Source organism: Prionailurus viverrinus, chromosome B2 (assembly GCF_022837055.1).
Source record: "Prionailurus viverrinus isolate Anna chromosome B2, UM_Priviv_1.0, whole genome shotgun sequence".
In the NCBI taxonomy this organism is placed as follows: Eukaryota; Metazoa; Chordata; class Mammalia; order Carnivora; family Felidae; genus Prionailurus; species Prionailurus viverrinus.
In genome coordinates, this window is record NC_062565.1 from 43,427,869 (window position 1) to 43,443,328 (window position 15,460).

The 15,460-nt window shown below is 41.8% G+C and overlaps 1 protein-coding gene across 8 annotated transcripts in view; it reads left to right on the top strand.

Moving 5' to 3' along the window:
• RUNX2 (RUNX family transcription factor 2) overlaps positions 1–15,460 on the top strand; it is a 326,243-nt gene that overhangs the window by 180,585 nt on the left and 130,198 nt on the right. For 7 of the 8 annotated variants that reach the window (XM_047858043.1, XM_047858046.1, XM_047858044.1 and 4 more), the window contains one exon: positions 7,494–7,655. In XM_047858043.1, the coding sequence (XP_047713999.1) occupies positions 7,494–7,655 (162 nt within the window). Of the gene's footprint in view, positions 1–7,493; positions 7,656–8,699; positions 8,766–15,460 lie in introns of those variants that run through there. The other variant, XM_047858051.1, reaches the window with a different exon arrangement.

The window sequence follows — 15,460 nt, forward strand, 5'->3', positions numbered from 1 at the left end:
CTGAACTTCATAAGCTGTGGTCCAGCTCAAAGAAGAGAGCTTGCTTTCCTCGTATCCATAGGTTTAAATAAATGGTTGTCTCCATTTTTGCCTGGTGCTGAGACACCTTGAGACATGGGAACCGCTCTTCCCCACTTAGCACGTGGGGGCATCTCCTGGGTACTTGCCTTGTGTACTTTGTGTTTTGGGGATTTATAGCACTGATCCCCAAGAAGCCCAAGCAGAAGGATCACCACCCTGGAAAGAGAGCTTATGAAACCTACTCTGACATTGATGCTTCATGGTTCATTTCTATCTTTAGAGTGTTTTTTAAAGACACAAGTACATGCTTTGAACATTTTAAAAAATTTTTTTAATGTTTATTTTTGAGAGAGAGAGACAGAGACAGAGAGAGAGAGAGACAGAGCACGAGCGGGGGAGGAGCAGAGAGAGAGGGAAACACAGAATCCCAAACAGGCTCCAGGCTCTGAGCTGTCAGCACAGAGCCCGACGCGGGGCTCGAACTCACAAACCGTGAGATCATGACCTGAGCCAAAGCTGGATGCTTAACCGAATAAGCCACCCAGGTGATAATTTGCTGGTTCGCCAAAACAGCATGCAAAAACTCCTTTCCCCCTACCCCTCAAAAGCCCTGTTAAGATGGCAGTAATGACCACTTGTACTTTGCAGTTGGGAAAGGGACAGGTAAATAAGAACCTTGCCTGTGACCTAGTGAGTTGGGAGAGAAACTGGAAAGTGTACACAGAATTCTAGGCTTCTGGTGTCTTTTAAAAAACATAAGCCATATGGGGCAACCCCACACAGTGTTGGTAGTAGTCGTGTGTGTGACAGACCATGCCTCAGAACCAATGCTGATGGATTCTTTCTGTAAAACCTGAACTCTTAGTAGCTAGAATTGATCTGTTCTCGCAAAGGAGACCCTGATTTCTTCTGGAAGGGTACAGTTACAGATCCGAGGTGTCTATGAAATAGCCTGACCTTATATGCCTGGTGGTAGTTCTTGGTATGCTTGCACAGTTCCATCGGGGGCCCATTTTCTCACTGGCTTCATGCAGGCTGTGGGAGCTCTCTGTGCCCTAGGCCCTCTCTCATTTAGTCATCTTGATTTGCCACTTCCTGCCTGTGAGTAGGGCAGGCCCATCATAGAGGGAGGACCTGATTTTCTCTCTCAAGTTTATCTTACATGTCAAACTTGACCCCAGCTGCCCTTCAAAATCCCCCTTTGTAGGTGAGAACAGAGACGTTTGGGAAGAAATACGGGCACAGTCCTATGTAAACCCTCCTCTGATATTTAGGATTTCAGATTTCCCAAGCACTAATGAGTATGTGCGCATGAAAAAAAAAAAAAAGCAACACCAGGGTTTTGTTATTAAATGGTCATATCTATATAAAAACATATGTCACTACTTTGAGTTTCTATAATGTAGTCATGAAAATAATATTGATACTGTTTCTGAGAAATATATAAAATAGTGAAGTGTAGTGTTAAAAACATCACAAAATATTTATATTTCTTTTTTAATGTTTATTCATCTTTGAGAGACAGAGAGAGACAGAGCATGAGCAGGGAAGGGGCAGAGAGAGGGAGACACAGAATCCGAAGCAGGCTCCAGGCTCTGAGCTGTCAGCACAGAGCCCAACGCGGGGCTTGAACTCACAAACTGAGAGATCATGACCTGAGCCGAAGTCGGATGCTCAACCGACTGAGCCACCCAAGCGCCCCAAAACATCACAAAGTATTTAAAGCTCAACAGCAGTTTTCATTTCTTTCGAAAAATTTCTGAGAAAGGAAGTTCAGTTGTCCTCTGAAAGCTTGTGGGTGCTTCTAGGTAATCAGGTCACTCAGGATGTAATATCCAGACTATCATCGGCACTTCTATCGTCTGAGACACAAAGATCAAGAATATTCTTATTTATGTAGGAAAGGAGAGTAGGACATGGTACTTACCTCTGTGCTTCTACAGAGTCAAAAAACAAACCATCCAATACAACTCTGGATGGGGTGAGCGAAGGAGGGGTCAGACTAGCCCTGTGGGGCCTGAGGTCTGGGTGAAGGTGGTTTCTTGTTTGTTTGTTTTTTTAAGTTTATTTATTTTGAGAGAGAGGGAGTGAGTAGGGGAAGGGCAGAGAGAGAGAGAATCCCAAGCAGGCTCTGCACTGTCAGCACAGAGCCCAGTGCTGGGCTCGATCCCATGAGCTGTGAGACCATGACCTGAGCTGAAATCAAGAGTCGGACGCTCAACCTGCTGAACCACCCAGGAGCGCCAGTATCTTGTTCGTTAATGGCTAATTAGTAGCTTTGTCTCAGCGAGGCCCTGCACTCTTCCCTGGTAACAACCTTCAGATTGACTGGTGATGCCTGAAAACATCTGTCACCTGCTCTGACTCACCCAAGTGAAGAGCGAGTCCCAGAAGTCTCAGGTTTCTTCGGGAAGTAGAGTTCTGAAACCATTTATAAGATCAGGTTAAGATGACTTTCCTCTACTGTAAGCATTAATAATTGTCCAAACAAAGCAAATAAGCTATAATCATATATTTATGATAGGATTATGTTTTCTTGGTGACTGGGCATTTAGGAAGTCAAGGTATTTTGTAGCCTTTTTGCACTAAAGGTTTGAAAAAAGTTAAGGGGTATAGCATTAAAAAATACACTAAAACAGATTAGGATTTTTTGGTCTGGGAGAAACCAAGACTAAGAAAGAACGTGATTAAAGGTTAAATGTTTGGAAAGGATATTGGCATGACCAACATGGATATATTCTCCAAATACTGGACTTCAAAACCGTAGAAGCTTCCTAAGAATTGTCCTCCACTAGAATAAGAGATTATGAGCTGGAAACATAAATACACAGTGAAGATTCAGTCAAGGTAGAGGTTTTGACAGTGTTGAATGTGTGTTGGGTTCTTTCCATGTGCTCACTCTTTACTACTTTGTCTTGATAACAACCGTAGAAGGAAGATGTACTTATTTATCTCCATTATACAGACTAGGAAACTTGAAGATTGGATCAGTTAAGATCACACAGGCCAGAAATGGTGGAGCTGGGATTGATGATATCATTCACAGGGTGTTCAAGAAGGCCTGGGATATTTTGGAGACCATTACTTTTTTTCTTTTTTTTTTTTAAAGAGACTGCTGTCCACTTTTCAAATTATCATTATTATTAAAGTTTATTTATTGGAGAGAGAGAGCATGTGGGGGAGGGGCAGAGAGAGCCACCCAGGCACCCCTTTTAAAACTCTTTATATTAAATACAGTGACCCCACATGGTAGTTCTTTTATTTTTTCTGTAGTAACTCTCTCTCCTTAAGTAGGTCATTATCATAGACTCTGAGGACAGTGACCTTGAAAGAAATCGGCTGGACTCTGCAATGTGCCCTCCGAGACAAAAAAACCGAAGAGAGACCTCACTTGTTAAGGATAGTGAGACGTTATTTTTGCTAATCTTGGGTATCTTCAGGAAGGATCTCCACTAAAAGCCAAACTGTCCTTTCATGGACTGTTCTAGTATAAATTTTGGAAGTCAGGGACTTTATGTAAAAATTAAAACCTCACTGATACAACTTCTTGTATAGCCTGATGGGAAGTTAAAGAATGACTAATTACTAATTCATTATAAGATTTCATTGTTCACTCATGCCACCCTGGGAGGTTCATTCCATGTTTGTTTACTGAGCACTTACTGTGTTCCGGGCATCACAATGAATTGTGTTGAGTCTGACTTTGGAAAACTTAAAGAACAACGCTAGACAGCCCAACCACCCTGGGTAGTTTAGAGTCAGATTTTTAATTTTTTTGAACGACAGTGATGATTTGCCACTCACTGTGTATTATTTAATCCTTACAACAACTCTGGGATAGTATTATCATACCCATTTTACAGGTGAAGAGATTAAAGCTTAGTAACATTAAGAAACATGCCTCTTGTCACGCAGCAGGGCCTTGACCATGTGAGCTCCTCAAGAGAAGAGTCCTAATTTTAATATAGCAAAAATTGAGAGGTATCAAATGCTTTTAGTTATATTATCTCATTTAATTTTATAACAAAAATGATAGTAGTTCCTGTCATACTCATTTTACAGAAAGCAGTAATCACTCCTCTGTTTATTACGCACTCAATGCGTACCAAGACTGCCAGATAACTCATCACATCAAGGCACGTTGGTGAAAGGCTCACAGCAAACCTAATGAGCATCATTATTCGAATTTTACAAATGAGCTATTGAGGCCCGAGAGAAGTGACTTGCTCAGCCAGGTAGGGGGCTTGTCCACCCAGCCAGTGCATATGACCACTTTGCTACATTCACTGGCGTGTTACGCTCCCTCATTTCCAGATGAGGAAACTGAGGTTCAGAGAGTTCGCTAACACCGCTGAGGTCATGCGGCTTATAGAAAGCAGAACTGGGGCTCCAGCTCCTATCCTTGCATTAGAAACCCCACTTATTCCCCCTGTGCTCGGCTGCCCCTCTGCACAAGAACTGAAAGGCTGCATCTTGTATCCAAATTAAGTTCCCTAAGGCTTCTGTGATATGTTTAAACATAAATAGTTTCGGTCATTCTTTACATTTCTTTGTATTTTTCCCCATTTTTAGGCAGGGAGTCCTATCCTACTGCTGACAGCATGTTGCAGGAGAGGGATGGGCATACAGGTTAACCTACTTGCTCTGGGAGTCATCTGGTAAAGACAGATTAGGACTCCAGTCCAAATCAGAGTCCTGTGTGCCCAGCTCATTTATCTGTGTGATTCTTGTCCTTTTTGTCTGTAGAAAATGTGGCTTCAGAGAAGGCCTTGCCGTTATGAGATTGCTTTCTGGTGCTGTAAGGAATGCATCTTTTTCCATCTGAAGGTCATTTACCTTTTTCTGAAATGCAGTGAATTACATTAATGGTTAAAGCGAGGAAGTATGTCAGTATCAGATATATAACAAGGACCACTCACTCTGATTTGAAATGTTGCCAATCTATACAGTCTCAGCCTTGAACCTGTTAAAGCACAAAAGTTCATTACTTTAATGATCAAGTCCCCTTTAGATTTCTGAAGGAAAAGTTTATGTTAACCATTTACGGTACTATACTTTTTTTCAAATTGCAAACTCAGGTAAATGTTCCCTAAAATGGAATTGGATGAAATTTTTCTCTCTGTTGATGTAGTAAGCATCAGATGAATATCCAGATGTATTTAATTATTTTGACTCAGTATGTCCTATTTAGACAGCCTTTAAATAAGTTGTTTCTGAATTGAACAAATAAACAAGAAATAGCTGAAACTGACGGGCTTTAATTGTATGGAAGAGCTGAGAGTCTCTAAAAGAGGGATCATTTCAGAAATACCCATGTCTTCTTGTACTCCTTTTTATTTTTAGAGATAAGCCTGAATTGACTATTCAAACATATTAATAGTTTTAAAAAATTAAGTTTTTGAGGGTTCCTGGGTGGCTCAGTCAGTTAAGCGTCTGATGCTCGGTTTCAGCTTAGGTTATGATCTTGTGGTTTCATGAGTTCGAGCCCCACATCCCTCTCTGTGCTGACATAGAGCCTGCTTGAGATTCTCTCCCCCCGCCCCTCTCTCTTTCCCCTGCTCATGCTGTCTCTGTCTCTCTCAAAATAAATAAATAAACTTAAAAAAATTAAGCTTTCATTGTCAGAAGCTGAGAGGTGATATGGGAATAATTTCAAGCCTAATCCAGATGTATTAATGTCAGTTCAGATGTGTCTTAACTGTGGGACTATTCTTGTGTCACCAAGAGGTTTTTTAGAAGAAGGCAAGAGTCAGTACTGAGTGTCTCCTTGTGCTACTCCTCTCTCCATGGTTTTCTCATGTAGTTGTCACATCCCTGTGATTCAGAGATTATTACTCCCTCACCCTCTTTTACAGATGAGGAAAGTGAGGCTCAGAGTTGCTGAGTAATTAACCGAAGATCACACAGCTAGAAAATGGAAGTCTCAGAACTTGAACCTGGATCTGCACATTCCAAAGTCCACAGACATTCTAATATACAATGTTGTCTTGTGAACAAGTGTATTAGAATTTTTAAATTGGCGTGTTAGAATTTTTAATATTCGAAAAAAAAATTTACAATTAGTAAAAAAAATGTTAAGAGAAATTTGCTTTTGATTGTTCGATTAACCCTCCAGTAAGAATGAAACAGGTTGAAATATACATGGGAAATATACAACAAATTTACCTTTTTTTCTTATGTAGACTGAAACTCTTTTGATAAATCTACTTGGCTTGTACTTGGTACTTGAGCTTGTACCTCCAAGAAACCCCATAGAAATACATAAAAACGTACTGATAATGCTTAGCAGTTAACCCTAACAAGTGGCCACCCATTTTTACTATTACAGTGACTATAGGTAACACTAGGCTGTATTCCAAACATGTGACATCTTCTAAACAGATTCCAATAGGATTAAAGACATCTCCCTGCTCTTCTGTTTTGGGTCATTTTTTTTTTTTTTTTTTTTTTTTTTTTTTTATGGTCAGAAACTCATATGCTTAACATCAAAACTGGATGGTGATGAAGTGTTTCAGTTCTTAATGGCAGGTGACTTAGAAATTAAGTTTGTCTCTTTCTTAAAGGTTATTTTCTAGGGTAGCTTTAGCATGAGAATCATATAACTAACTGGCTCCCCTTCTTTGTGTTCTTTTTACATGCTGCTCCCTCCTTTCTCATCTCTACCCCTTACCTCTAACCCCCCTGCTAGAAAGTGCTATCCCTTGACCTGCCTGGAAAGAAAGTGAAGTCATGGAATCCTGCATTTATAAACCAAAGTGCATGTCTGAAAGATAGCAGCTGGATATGCAGCAGGGAAAAGTACAGTCTACCTGTTCTTTAACTAAGTTGATTGTTCCAAAGAATTTCTAACTTAAAAGAAAATTAGGAGTAATATGTGTTCATTGAAGTAACATGAGTAAATACAGAAAATAAATCAAGGAGAACTCAACTTTGTAAAGATAACTGGAGCAGATTGTTTTTTTAAATGGCTGTTAGAGGGGCGACTGGGTGGCTTAGTCAGTTAAGCATCTGACTCTTCATTTCGGCTCCGGTCATGATCTCACGGGTTTGTGAGTTCAAGCCCTATGGAGTTGGAGCCCCGAGTTGGGCTCCACGCTGACAGCTTGAAGCCTGCTCGGGATTCTCTCTCTCCCTCTCTCTCTGCCCCTCCCTGGCTCACGCACGTACTCTCTCTCTCTCAAAATAAATAAGTAAATTTCAAAAGTAAATCAATAAATGGGTGTTAGACTTTCCAAATAGAAATACTTATATGAGGGAGAAATAGTCTTTATGCACGATCCGTGTTGTTGTGCTGGAGCTTGGAGGTCTCGAAAGTTTGGTGCCATACAGGGCCTGAAAGGGTAGGATCATAGGAAATGAATACTCCTTACAGATGCTTGCTTTTCTCTTACTTTCTCCTTTCTCAGTTCGGGGTTGCATGTTCTAAGTCCACAGTTGGCTGGTACACTAAAGATTTTTCTTCTTTTTCCTAGACCCCAGGCAGGCCCAGTCTTCCCCGCCGTGGTCCTATGACCAGTCTTACCCCTCCTACCTGAGCCAGATGACGTCCCCATCCATACACTCCACCACCCCGCTGTCTTCCACACGGGGCACGGGGCTTCCTGCCATCACCGACGTGCCCAGGCGCATTTCAGGTAAAGACCACACTTTAAGTGAAAACCCCCCTCCTGTGCAGGGGTGGGGCTGGGGTCATAGAATGGGCCAAGGCTCACAGGAACTCTCTCTCAGAGGCGTGGGGGCAAGGGTATGACAGCGGCAGACCGGGTCTTCTGAATTATAGGGCAATCACGTACTTGAACATTTTAAATTGAGAGACTAAAAATCCACCAGAGATGGCATAATTTTCTTAAGATGCTATTTAATGCCACCCAGTTTTAGTCCTGCCGAATCGTATCCCCTTTGGTGGGCACTGTCTCAACTGGGGCCTTCTCCTGAGGGTCTTATGCCAGGCCTTCCTCTGCTTGTGTTCCTTTCTTTTCTTAACATCTGCCTGTAAACCAGATTATAGACTGATGGCACAGCCTTCCATTTCTAGAGCCTCTTAAACCCCAGAAGTCCAGGCCGGCTGGTTCTGAGAGTGAGCACCAGCAAACTTAAGATCCTTCTCAGAAGCTAGTCATTTGAAGTGAGGTGAGGCCTGGAAGAGTCTTTTAAAAGGCCGAGTTGGCCTCTGAGCAGCCAATTCCAGACTGAGGTAGCCTCTCCACGAACCATCCAGCACACTGTGGTCGCTCTCAACATGGCGTCCCCAGTGCTCACACACCCATTATTCCAGAGGCACCACCAAAATCTGTGGCTCCTGGTGGACGTGCGTGTGGCAAACGAGCTGGCCTCCTCTCTCTGTCGTGGACAGAATTCCTCGTGGAGAGCCAGAAAGTGTACACAGACTTCACGTGGGCAAGTAGAGAAAAGCTAAAGGCTCTTGGCCAAGCCTCTGAGTTCTGTGAATAGGGAAAAGATCTCTCGGTACAGCCCTGACACCAGGCCAGAGCCCTGCCCCCGTAAATAAAGAAGCAACCCCACTGAGGCACATGCAGTTGGCCCCTCAGTGTGTCAGACGCTCTTCTCAGCGTTCGGGCTCCATGCACCTGTTTAACTCCTGGCCAGGTTAATGCCTTTCTTTCTTTCTCTTTGTGTTTCTGTCTCTGTTTCTCTCCCTCTCTTCATTTTCTGCAAAGCTCGAAGCCGCTACTCACTCCGCTGAGTTGCATCACTGACAAGCTGAAGCTCCACCAGCAGGCTTGCAGGTTTTGATTAGTTCAGACTCCTTTCTTTCTTTCCACTTGGGAGGAGGGAAGGCTTTGTTTCTCAAGCGAATGGCAGGAAAGGGCTCTCTGGTCCTAGTGCCCTTCACATTTTCTACAGCAGATGGACTCCCGCAGGGGTGAGTAGGGAAAGAAGAGGGGTGGAGGGAGAACCACAAAACCCTTTGGAAAACCATGTTCACACTTTTCATTATGACTGCTATTATTATTTTTATGAATCACATGGTATTTATTGGGGAATTGTGCAGAGTATAGAATTTTAGTTATCATTTCCCTTGACAGGAATGACTCCCTCCTTTAGGCAAACATCAATTAAAGACATGGGAAAGGATGAGTAAGGCACAGTGGGGAGAATGAGGGCTGATGTGGGATCAAAGGCAGTGTTGGATGGTGTCGAATTAGTTCTGGTCATTCCTTCTGTATTTTATACTGGACCTGTTTTGTTTTACATGGGGCCAAAATGACACTTTGCCAGGACAGATTTGTGCAAACTTGCTTCTGTTTAGGGTCCTCTGGGGTTTCCATCTGTCCAACCCTCTGTGGCTGAAGCAGACTTTGTTATTTGTCCCCTGGCAGTACCTAGAGGAAAAAAACCTCAGGGAGTGATTATTGCTTTAGAGACGTTCATCTACAGCACCTTCTTACCCAGGTGTATTCACATAAAATTCAGTAGGAAAACCATTAGTAACACTGAAATGATGCTGAATACGTGGGCAGTCATGATCGTCTATCATTTACATGTGTAATCTAGAATAGCTAGATTACTTTGAGTCAACTTACTGATAATTATTTAAAACACTTCCATAAACTAATAACAACACGACTCTTCCCATTTCATAGACGAGGCAGTAGGAGCAGAAACTGGTTACGTATCCAGTCATATACTGGTCTGAGGCCAAGGGTAGGAATGAGCCTCTGCTCTAAACTAGTTTAAAACTGAGTTTAGTCCAGATTTTTCCTCCTGCCCCAGACATTTCTGTGAGTTGTTACTGGCAAAGTGACATGGTGCCAGGGTGGGAGGTTCTGTGTAAACATTCAAGGGAGGAGAGCAGAAAATCCCTCTTGTCAGCATATTGGGAAACAGGAAGAAAGAACTAGATACGGACTGTCAGGGAACTGGAGGAGCCCTGATTTGATTTACCTGACCTTGCTCTTGAGTGTTGGGCTGTGCCAGCATCCCAGAGTGCAGCTTGGTGGGCTTGGGGACCAAGTCAGCTGGAACGAGTGCCCTTTTCACTTCCCTGGGGACAAGTCCTAGGTCCTAGGGACCTGTCTGGAATGGAGCCCGTCTCATAGGGTCCAAGGTGCCAAGTTGCATAGTTTCTGTCTTTATTATTCCCCCCCAATATCTAAAGCAGTCCCTAAGGTCCAGGATGCTGTCTTCGTAGCATAGACAGCTAAAATATTAACCTTCATTTCCATCTCCAAGCAGTCGTGTGTGTTTCCTCTTTGAGATGCTTTCCGGAACAGTTCAGATTTTTATGTAGAGAACCGTTCTCATCTCCCTATCTGAAGGGGATAAAGAAATAGTCTCAGATGATCTGGGGTGAGAACAAAGTCCTTACTTATACAGTAGGATTGGAGGTTTAGACCCAGGTTTGAATCCCAGCTCATGCACATATTAGGCAAGTTTCTTACTTCTCTGAAATGTAGCTTTATTATTTGTAAAATAAGGATATAATATTAATGTCCTAGGGCTACCGTGAGGATTAAATGAGGTGCTTTATGTGAAGTGCGAGCAGCATGCCTCACACATGCTAGTTGCTCAATAGATTGTCGCTGATCATTACGAAGCTAAAATGGCTTTGTAAAAATTGCTTATCTGTATAGAATTTGCAGGCAAGCGCTAGCTTAAATGAGTCAAGTAGGTAAAAATCTAAACTCTTTAACGAGGATTATTTGCTTTGCAAAATGGATCCACCACAGACCATGTTTAAAACAAAAACTCTTGAAATATTTAAGTATTTAAGTGAGTTAATACTGAGATGTAACTCATAGAGCACTGAACATAATGCCTAGCACACAGAAGTACTCAATGTTTGCTATAGCTATTACTGTATAGATTTAGAATGAATATTTGTAGAGCTAAAAGCAGTTGTGAGCCATTCACAAAAGGCCAATCATGCACTAAGAGAAAATAACTATTCTAATATCGGAGAATGGAATGATCATGTTCTTTTCCAAGGAATCGTAGGAATAAAAGCAACTAGAAAGATCTTTCAGAAAGAACTGTTCCTAAAGAAATTCCATTTCATCCTACAAGACCATTCCAAAGAAAGATCCTCATTTAATATACTTAAAGATCGTTAGAGAATCCAATTTTACAACTTCTTTTTTTGGTATCCTTCCTTCTGAGTAATTTTTCAAGTGTAGCTGCATTTATACTAGAACTTAATGAATTCCAGTGATGGCAGTGATGCTATATCGCATTTCCCCTGCAGTCACCCTCATGGAAGCCAAATATAAATAAAAATACGATCATGAAGGTGTGTTACCCACAGTCCTTACAACCTGCAAGCGAAGATGCAAAGCCAGATGTCTTGAAGTTCATAGACACAATACAAAGATTCAGGAGATACTTCCTTAACCTGGAGTAGCCTTCAATATTATAACAAAAACAATAGCAGCAGTCGTAGGTTTTTGACCAAACAATAAGTTATTGTCCTGTAATTGACTAATAGGGCTTACCTTATTGTAATGAGCTTAGTTCATATTCAAGTGAATTATAAAAATCAAATGCTGCTTATCAGCAACCAGTCTGGAGACATTACAGTGTGAGAGAAACCCTCTAGGGGTTGATTCCCCTCCCCTCCCATACTTCTTCTCACACAACAATCTGTGTTTAAGTAGCATCCTTCACCCCTGAGGGATTTCGTACATTATCTCATTTCATCTTGTGTGATCCTAAAAGAATATTCACTATACAGAAAATTCACTCCGATTCTATCAAAGAGTCGAGTATGGCAAGACAAGGACAAGTAAGCCTGATGATAACCCAGACCATTGTCTTTATCATTGCAAGAATTTTCTCACCCATGGCATTTGTGATGTTCAAAACAATTGTGAGGCTTGGCACAAAGATTATCATTGCTTTTCTGCAGGTTATCATGAAATACCATGTAAATAAATAATTACAGACTTTTCAAAATATATTTTAGGTAATTATCCTACTAGGAAAAGAAACACGACCGTTTACTGAGTCTGATTCTTGGACTTGTGGGTCAGAGTACGAGCTGTTATTAGTGTCCTGAAGGAGATGACGACTCCTCCCCTGTCCCATCCACCTGAGTAAAGTAGCTTCGATTAACCCAAGTCTGTACCACTCTTTGGCACACACGAAGTGGAAAAGGTTAATACAAGCATTTTTCTATGATCTTGGTCACTGTGCCCATGACCTCTCTGATGCTTTTGGGAGATCTCTTAAGACAGTTAAGGTACATGATTTAGAGATGCAGGGAAGGGCCATACGTGTTTTCTGCCTCAGTTACTCTGGGAGAGGCCAGTGCAGATTGTATGGATTTTTTATCTCTATTCATAGGTTTTTTTTTTTTTCATAAGACAGAGTTAGAAACTGTAATCTTTTTGAGGGTTACATATTTTTTTGTGTGTTTTTTTCATCAAATGGTCTTGAATTTCTTCTTTCAAAATACTTAAATATCAAAAAATTCCACTTAATCAACTGCACAAGACTATTAAGGATGTCTCTGTTTTTATGACTCTCAGTCGCTAAACTATAATATTTCCAAAGGTCAGCAGAATAGGCGTTAGTCTAATAAATAAAGCTACTAAAAATTATTTTATTACTACCACAAAATCTAGACATTGCCAGTGGAAAAACCCCATTTTATCATTCAAGGTCTGTTGGGAGGGTGGTTTCATGTAATTTCAAACCCGGCAGTGTTTGATGCAGTTCGTTTTTAAATGTCCCTTATAACCGAGTTTCTATCAAGTCCCCTGAGTCCGGTGTTGAAACCAGAGGCTTCAGTTAATGTGCCAAGTATACGTGGACATTTATTTTCTCGGGACCACTCTTAACTCACAGGAGGGAGTGACGCCTTAAGAGAGGTTAAAAGGAAAACTCCAGCAATTAATACTAATAAAGCAGAAAGTTAAGGCGACTATAATAAAACACTAGAACATCTACTTTTTACTACAGAACCGTTCCTTTATTAAGAGCCACCTGTTTGGTAGACACACATCTGCCACAGCAGCCACGGGCAAGTAATTAAGTTTAATAAGAGCCACTCTTATTTTGAAGAAGTTCTCTGTTTAAAGCCACAGAGGGGGAAGTTATTAAATTTAATAGACCCTAAACAAAGGCAAGCCCTGTGTTACCGGTGGAATGTTGGTCAGTATTCTCTGTTAATTCGACTGTGATTGGTTGGGTTATTTTTGCAGTCTGTAAGTTGAAATTCACCTTGCTTTCTCGCAAGACGGGCTGTCTTCCGACACGAGCCGATGATGTCTTTATCTGATCACCGTGGGCCCAGGTTCAGGGCAGACCTGGACCTCAGTTGACGACGGGTTCTGAGTTACTGGTGCCGGGGACCGAAGAAGTGGTTTCCATTCTGACTAGATGAGTGGGGGGAGTTGGCCCAGCCCACAGAACCGACCGAATTTGGTTATTTGATATTTACTGTTAAATTGTAGGTAGACAGAGGTACCAAAGCTCAGAACGAAACTTGCGTGCGTGGCTTGACTCCGATTTTATATGTGGTTCTTGATAGCTGTTTTCCCGAGGGTCTGTTCTCCATACATGTACCCCCACCCACACGTGAGGAAAAGCTTTAGTGACGAAGGGACTCATGGGCATGCAGGGATGGCAAAGACATGGCTACAGATTCTATTGAAAGGTTTGCTACAATCCCTTTCTTTTGTAGAAGAAAACTTGGGAGCTTGAACCTCACTTCACCAAAAGTACTGGAGGTAATTTTTTAGTGACACGGTGGCTTCTGTGGTTCAGTGGGATCCGAGAAGAGGGTGGAGGCAGTTTAACTGAGGAAGCCAGACTTTTAGTTTCATTGTCACTGAAGATTCTTCGTGTTATTCTCAGATATGTCCGTCAGTGAATTCATTGTGCCTCTGTCGGCCCCTGTGAACAAAGTGTCTGTCCACACATCTCAGAATTTTCTGCAAGGAGTGAGTTAATGTCTGCCCAGGGATTTGTTGTTCTTAGGACTTCTAGCAAAGAAAGCTTACCTTACCTGATAACTGCCGGTGGAGAAACGAAGTTGTGTCCTTAGCTTCCAAACAGTAGAAACGTACCATTTTTATTTTGATCTCTCTCTATACATGTTTTAGAATGGATACTTTATTTTTTTAGAGCAGTTTTAGATTTACTGAAAAATTAAGCATAAGGTAGAGCGGGGATATATCCACCCCCACCCCCCCAACCGCCATTTTGTCTTATTAGTCACATCTTGCATTTGTGTGGTGCATTTGTTACAACTGATACACCAATATCGATACGTTATTTTTAACTGAAGTGCATAGTTTATGTTATGTTAACTCTCAGCATTGTGCACTTCTGTGGGGTTTTTTTTCAATACACAATGCCATGTATGCAGCACTATAGGGTCATTCAGAATAGTTTCATTGCCCTAAAAATCCCCTGGGCTCTACCTGTCTATCCCTACCTACCTGCTCCCATGGCCCCTGGAAGTCATCTTTTTCCTGTCTCTCTACTTTTGCCTTTTCCAGAATGTCGTATAATTGGAATCATGCAATCTGTAGCCTGACTTTCAGACTGGCTTCTTTCGCTTACTTAACCATGTGCCTTTAAGGCCCCTCCATATCTTGTCATGACCCGATAAGTCACTTCTTTTCACCACTGGATACTGTTCTATTGTGAGGACGTTGTTGTACTTTTTAAAACCTCAAAGCCACTCTCGCAGCACCTGGAATACCCCCATCCCAATTTGTTTTGTCACTGACTTCGTCAGTGAGATTTCTTTTTTTAGAAAGCATTTCATCCATTCCTTCCTGGGGAAACACGATTATGGTTGTCCATACCTTTGGTCCATTTTTTTTTTTAATTAAGATTTTTCTTTAGTTTTATCCATAGACAGCTTACCAAACATTTACATTTAGGTGATGATTCTTAACAATTCAAGAACGGGAGAGACCCAACTGAAAAAAAACCAAAACAACCCATTTATCTGGCTACTTCACTGCCTCCCCAGATATTCAGCTCTGCCTAGGTAAAGGATGCTCCTTTTCTCTAAGAATGCCTGGCATTCCTTAAGTAAGCTGCACTGTTTCCCACTCCACACTAGCCCTTTTCTCCACAAGGCCCTGCCCATCTTTGTCAGCCACCTCTTTCCTAGAAGGAATCCCTTCCTCAACCATCACTTTTCTCCAAGTCTATTACTCTCCCTACACCCGTCCATTTCTCATCTCCCTGCTTTGGACACACCTCTCATGTGTGCCCCCCTTCCTTTAGCATGATAATCTGCGTCCATGCCTTTCCCCTTCTATAGGAGGTAAGCGTCTCACTGTCAAGGACCGTGACTGTGTTGTACATATTCTTGAACTCTTATAACCCAGCACAGTTTTGGGCACATAGTATGTGCTCAGTAAATCTTTAATGAGACAAATAGTGGTGGGAAAGAAGATAGAAAACTACAGGAAGATAGGCATGTAGAAGAAATAAGGATAAAAGAAAGGGAAAAAGA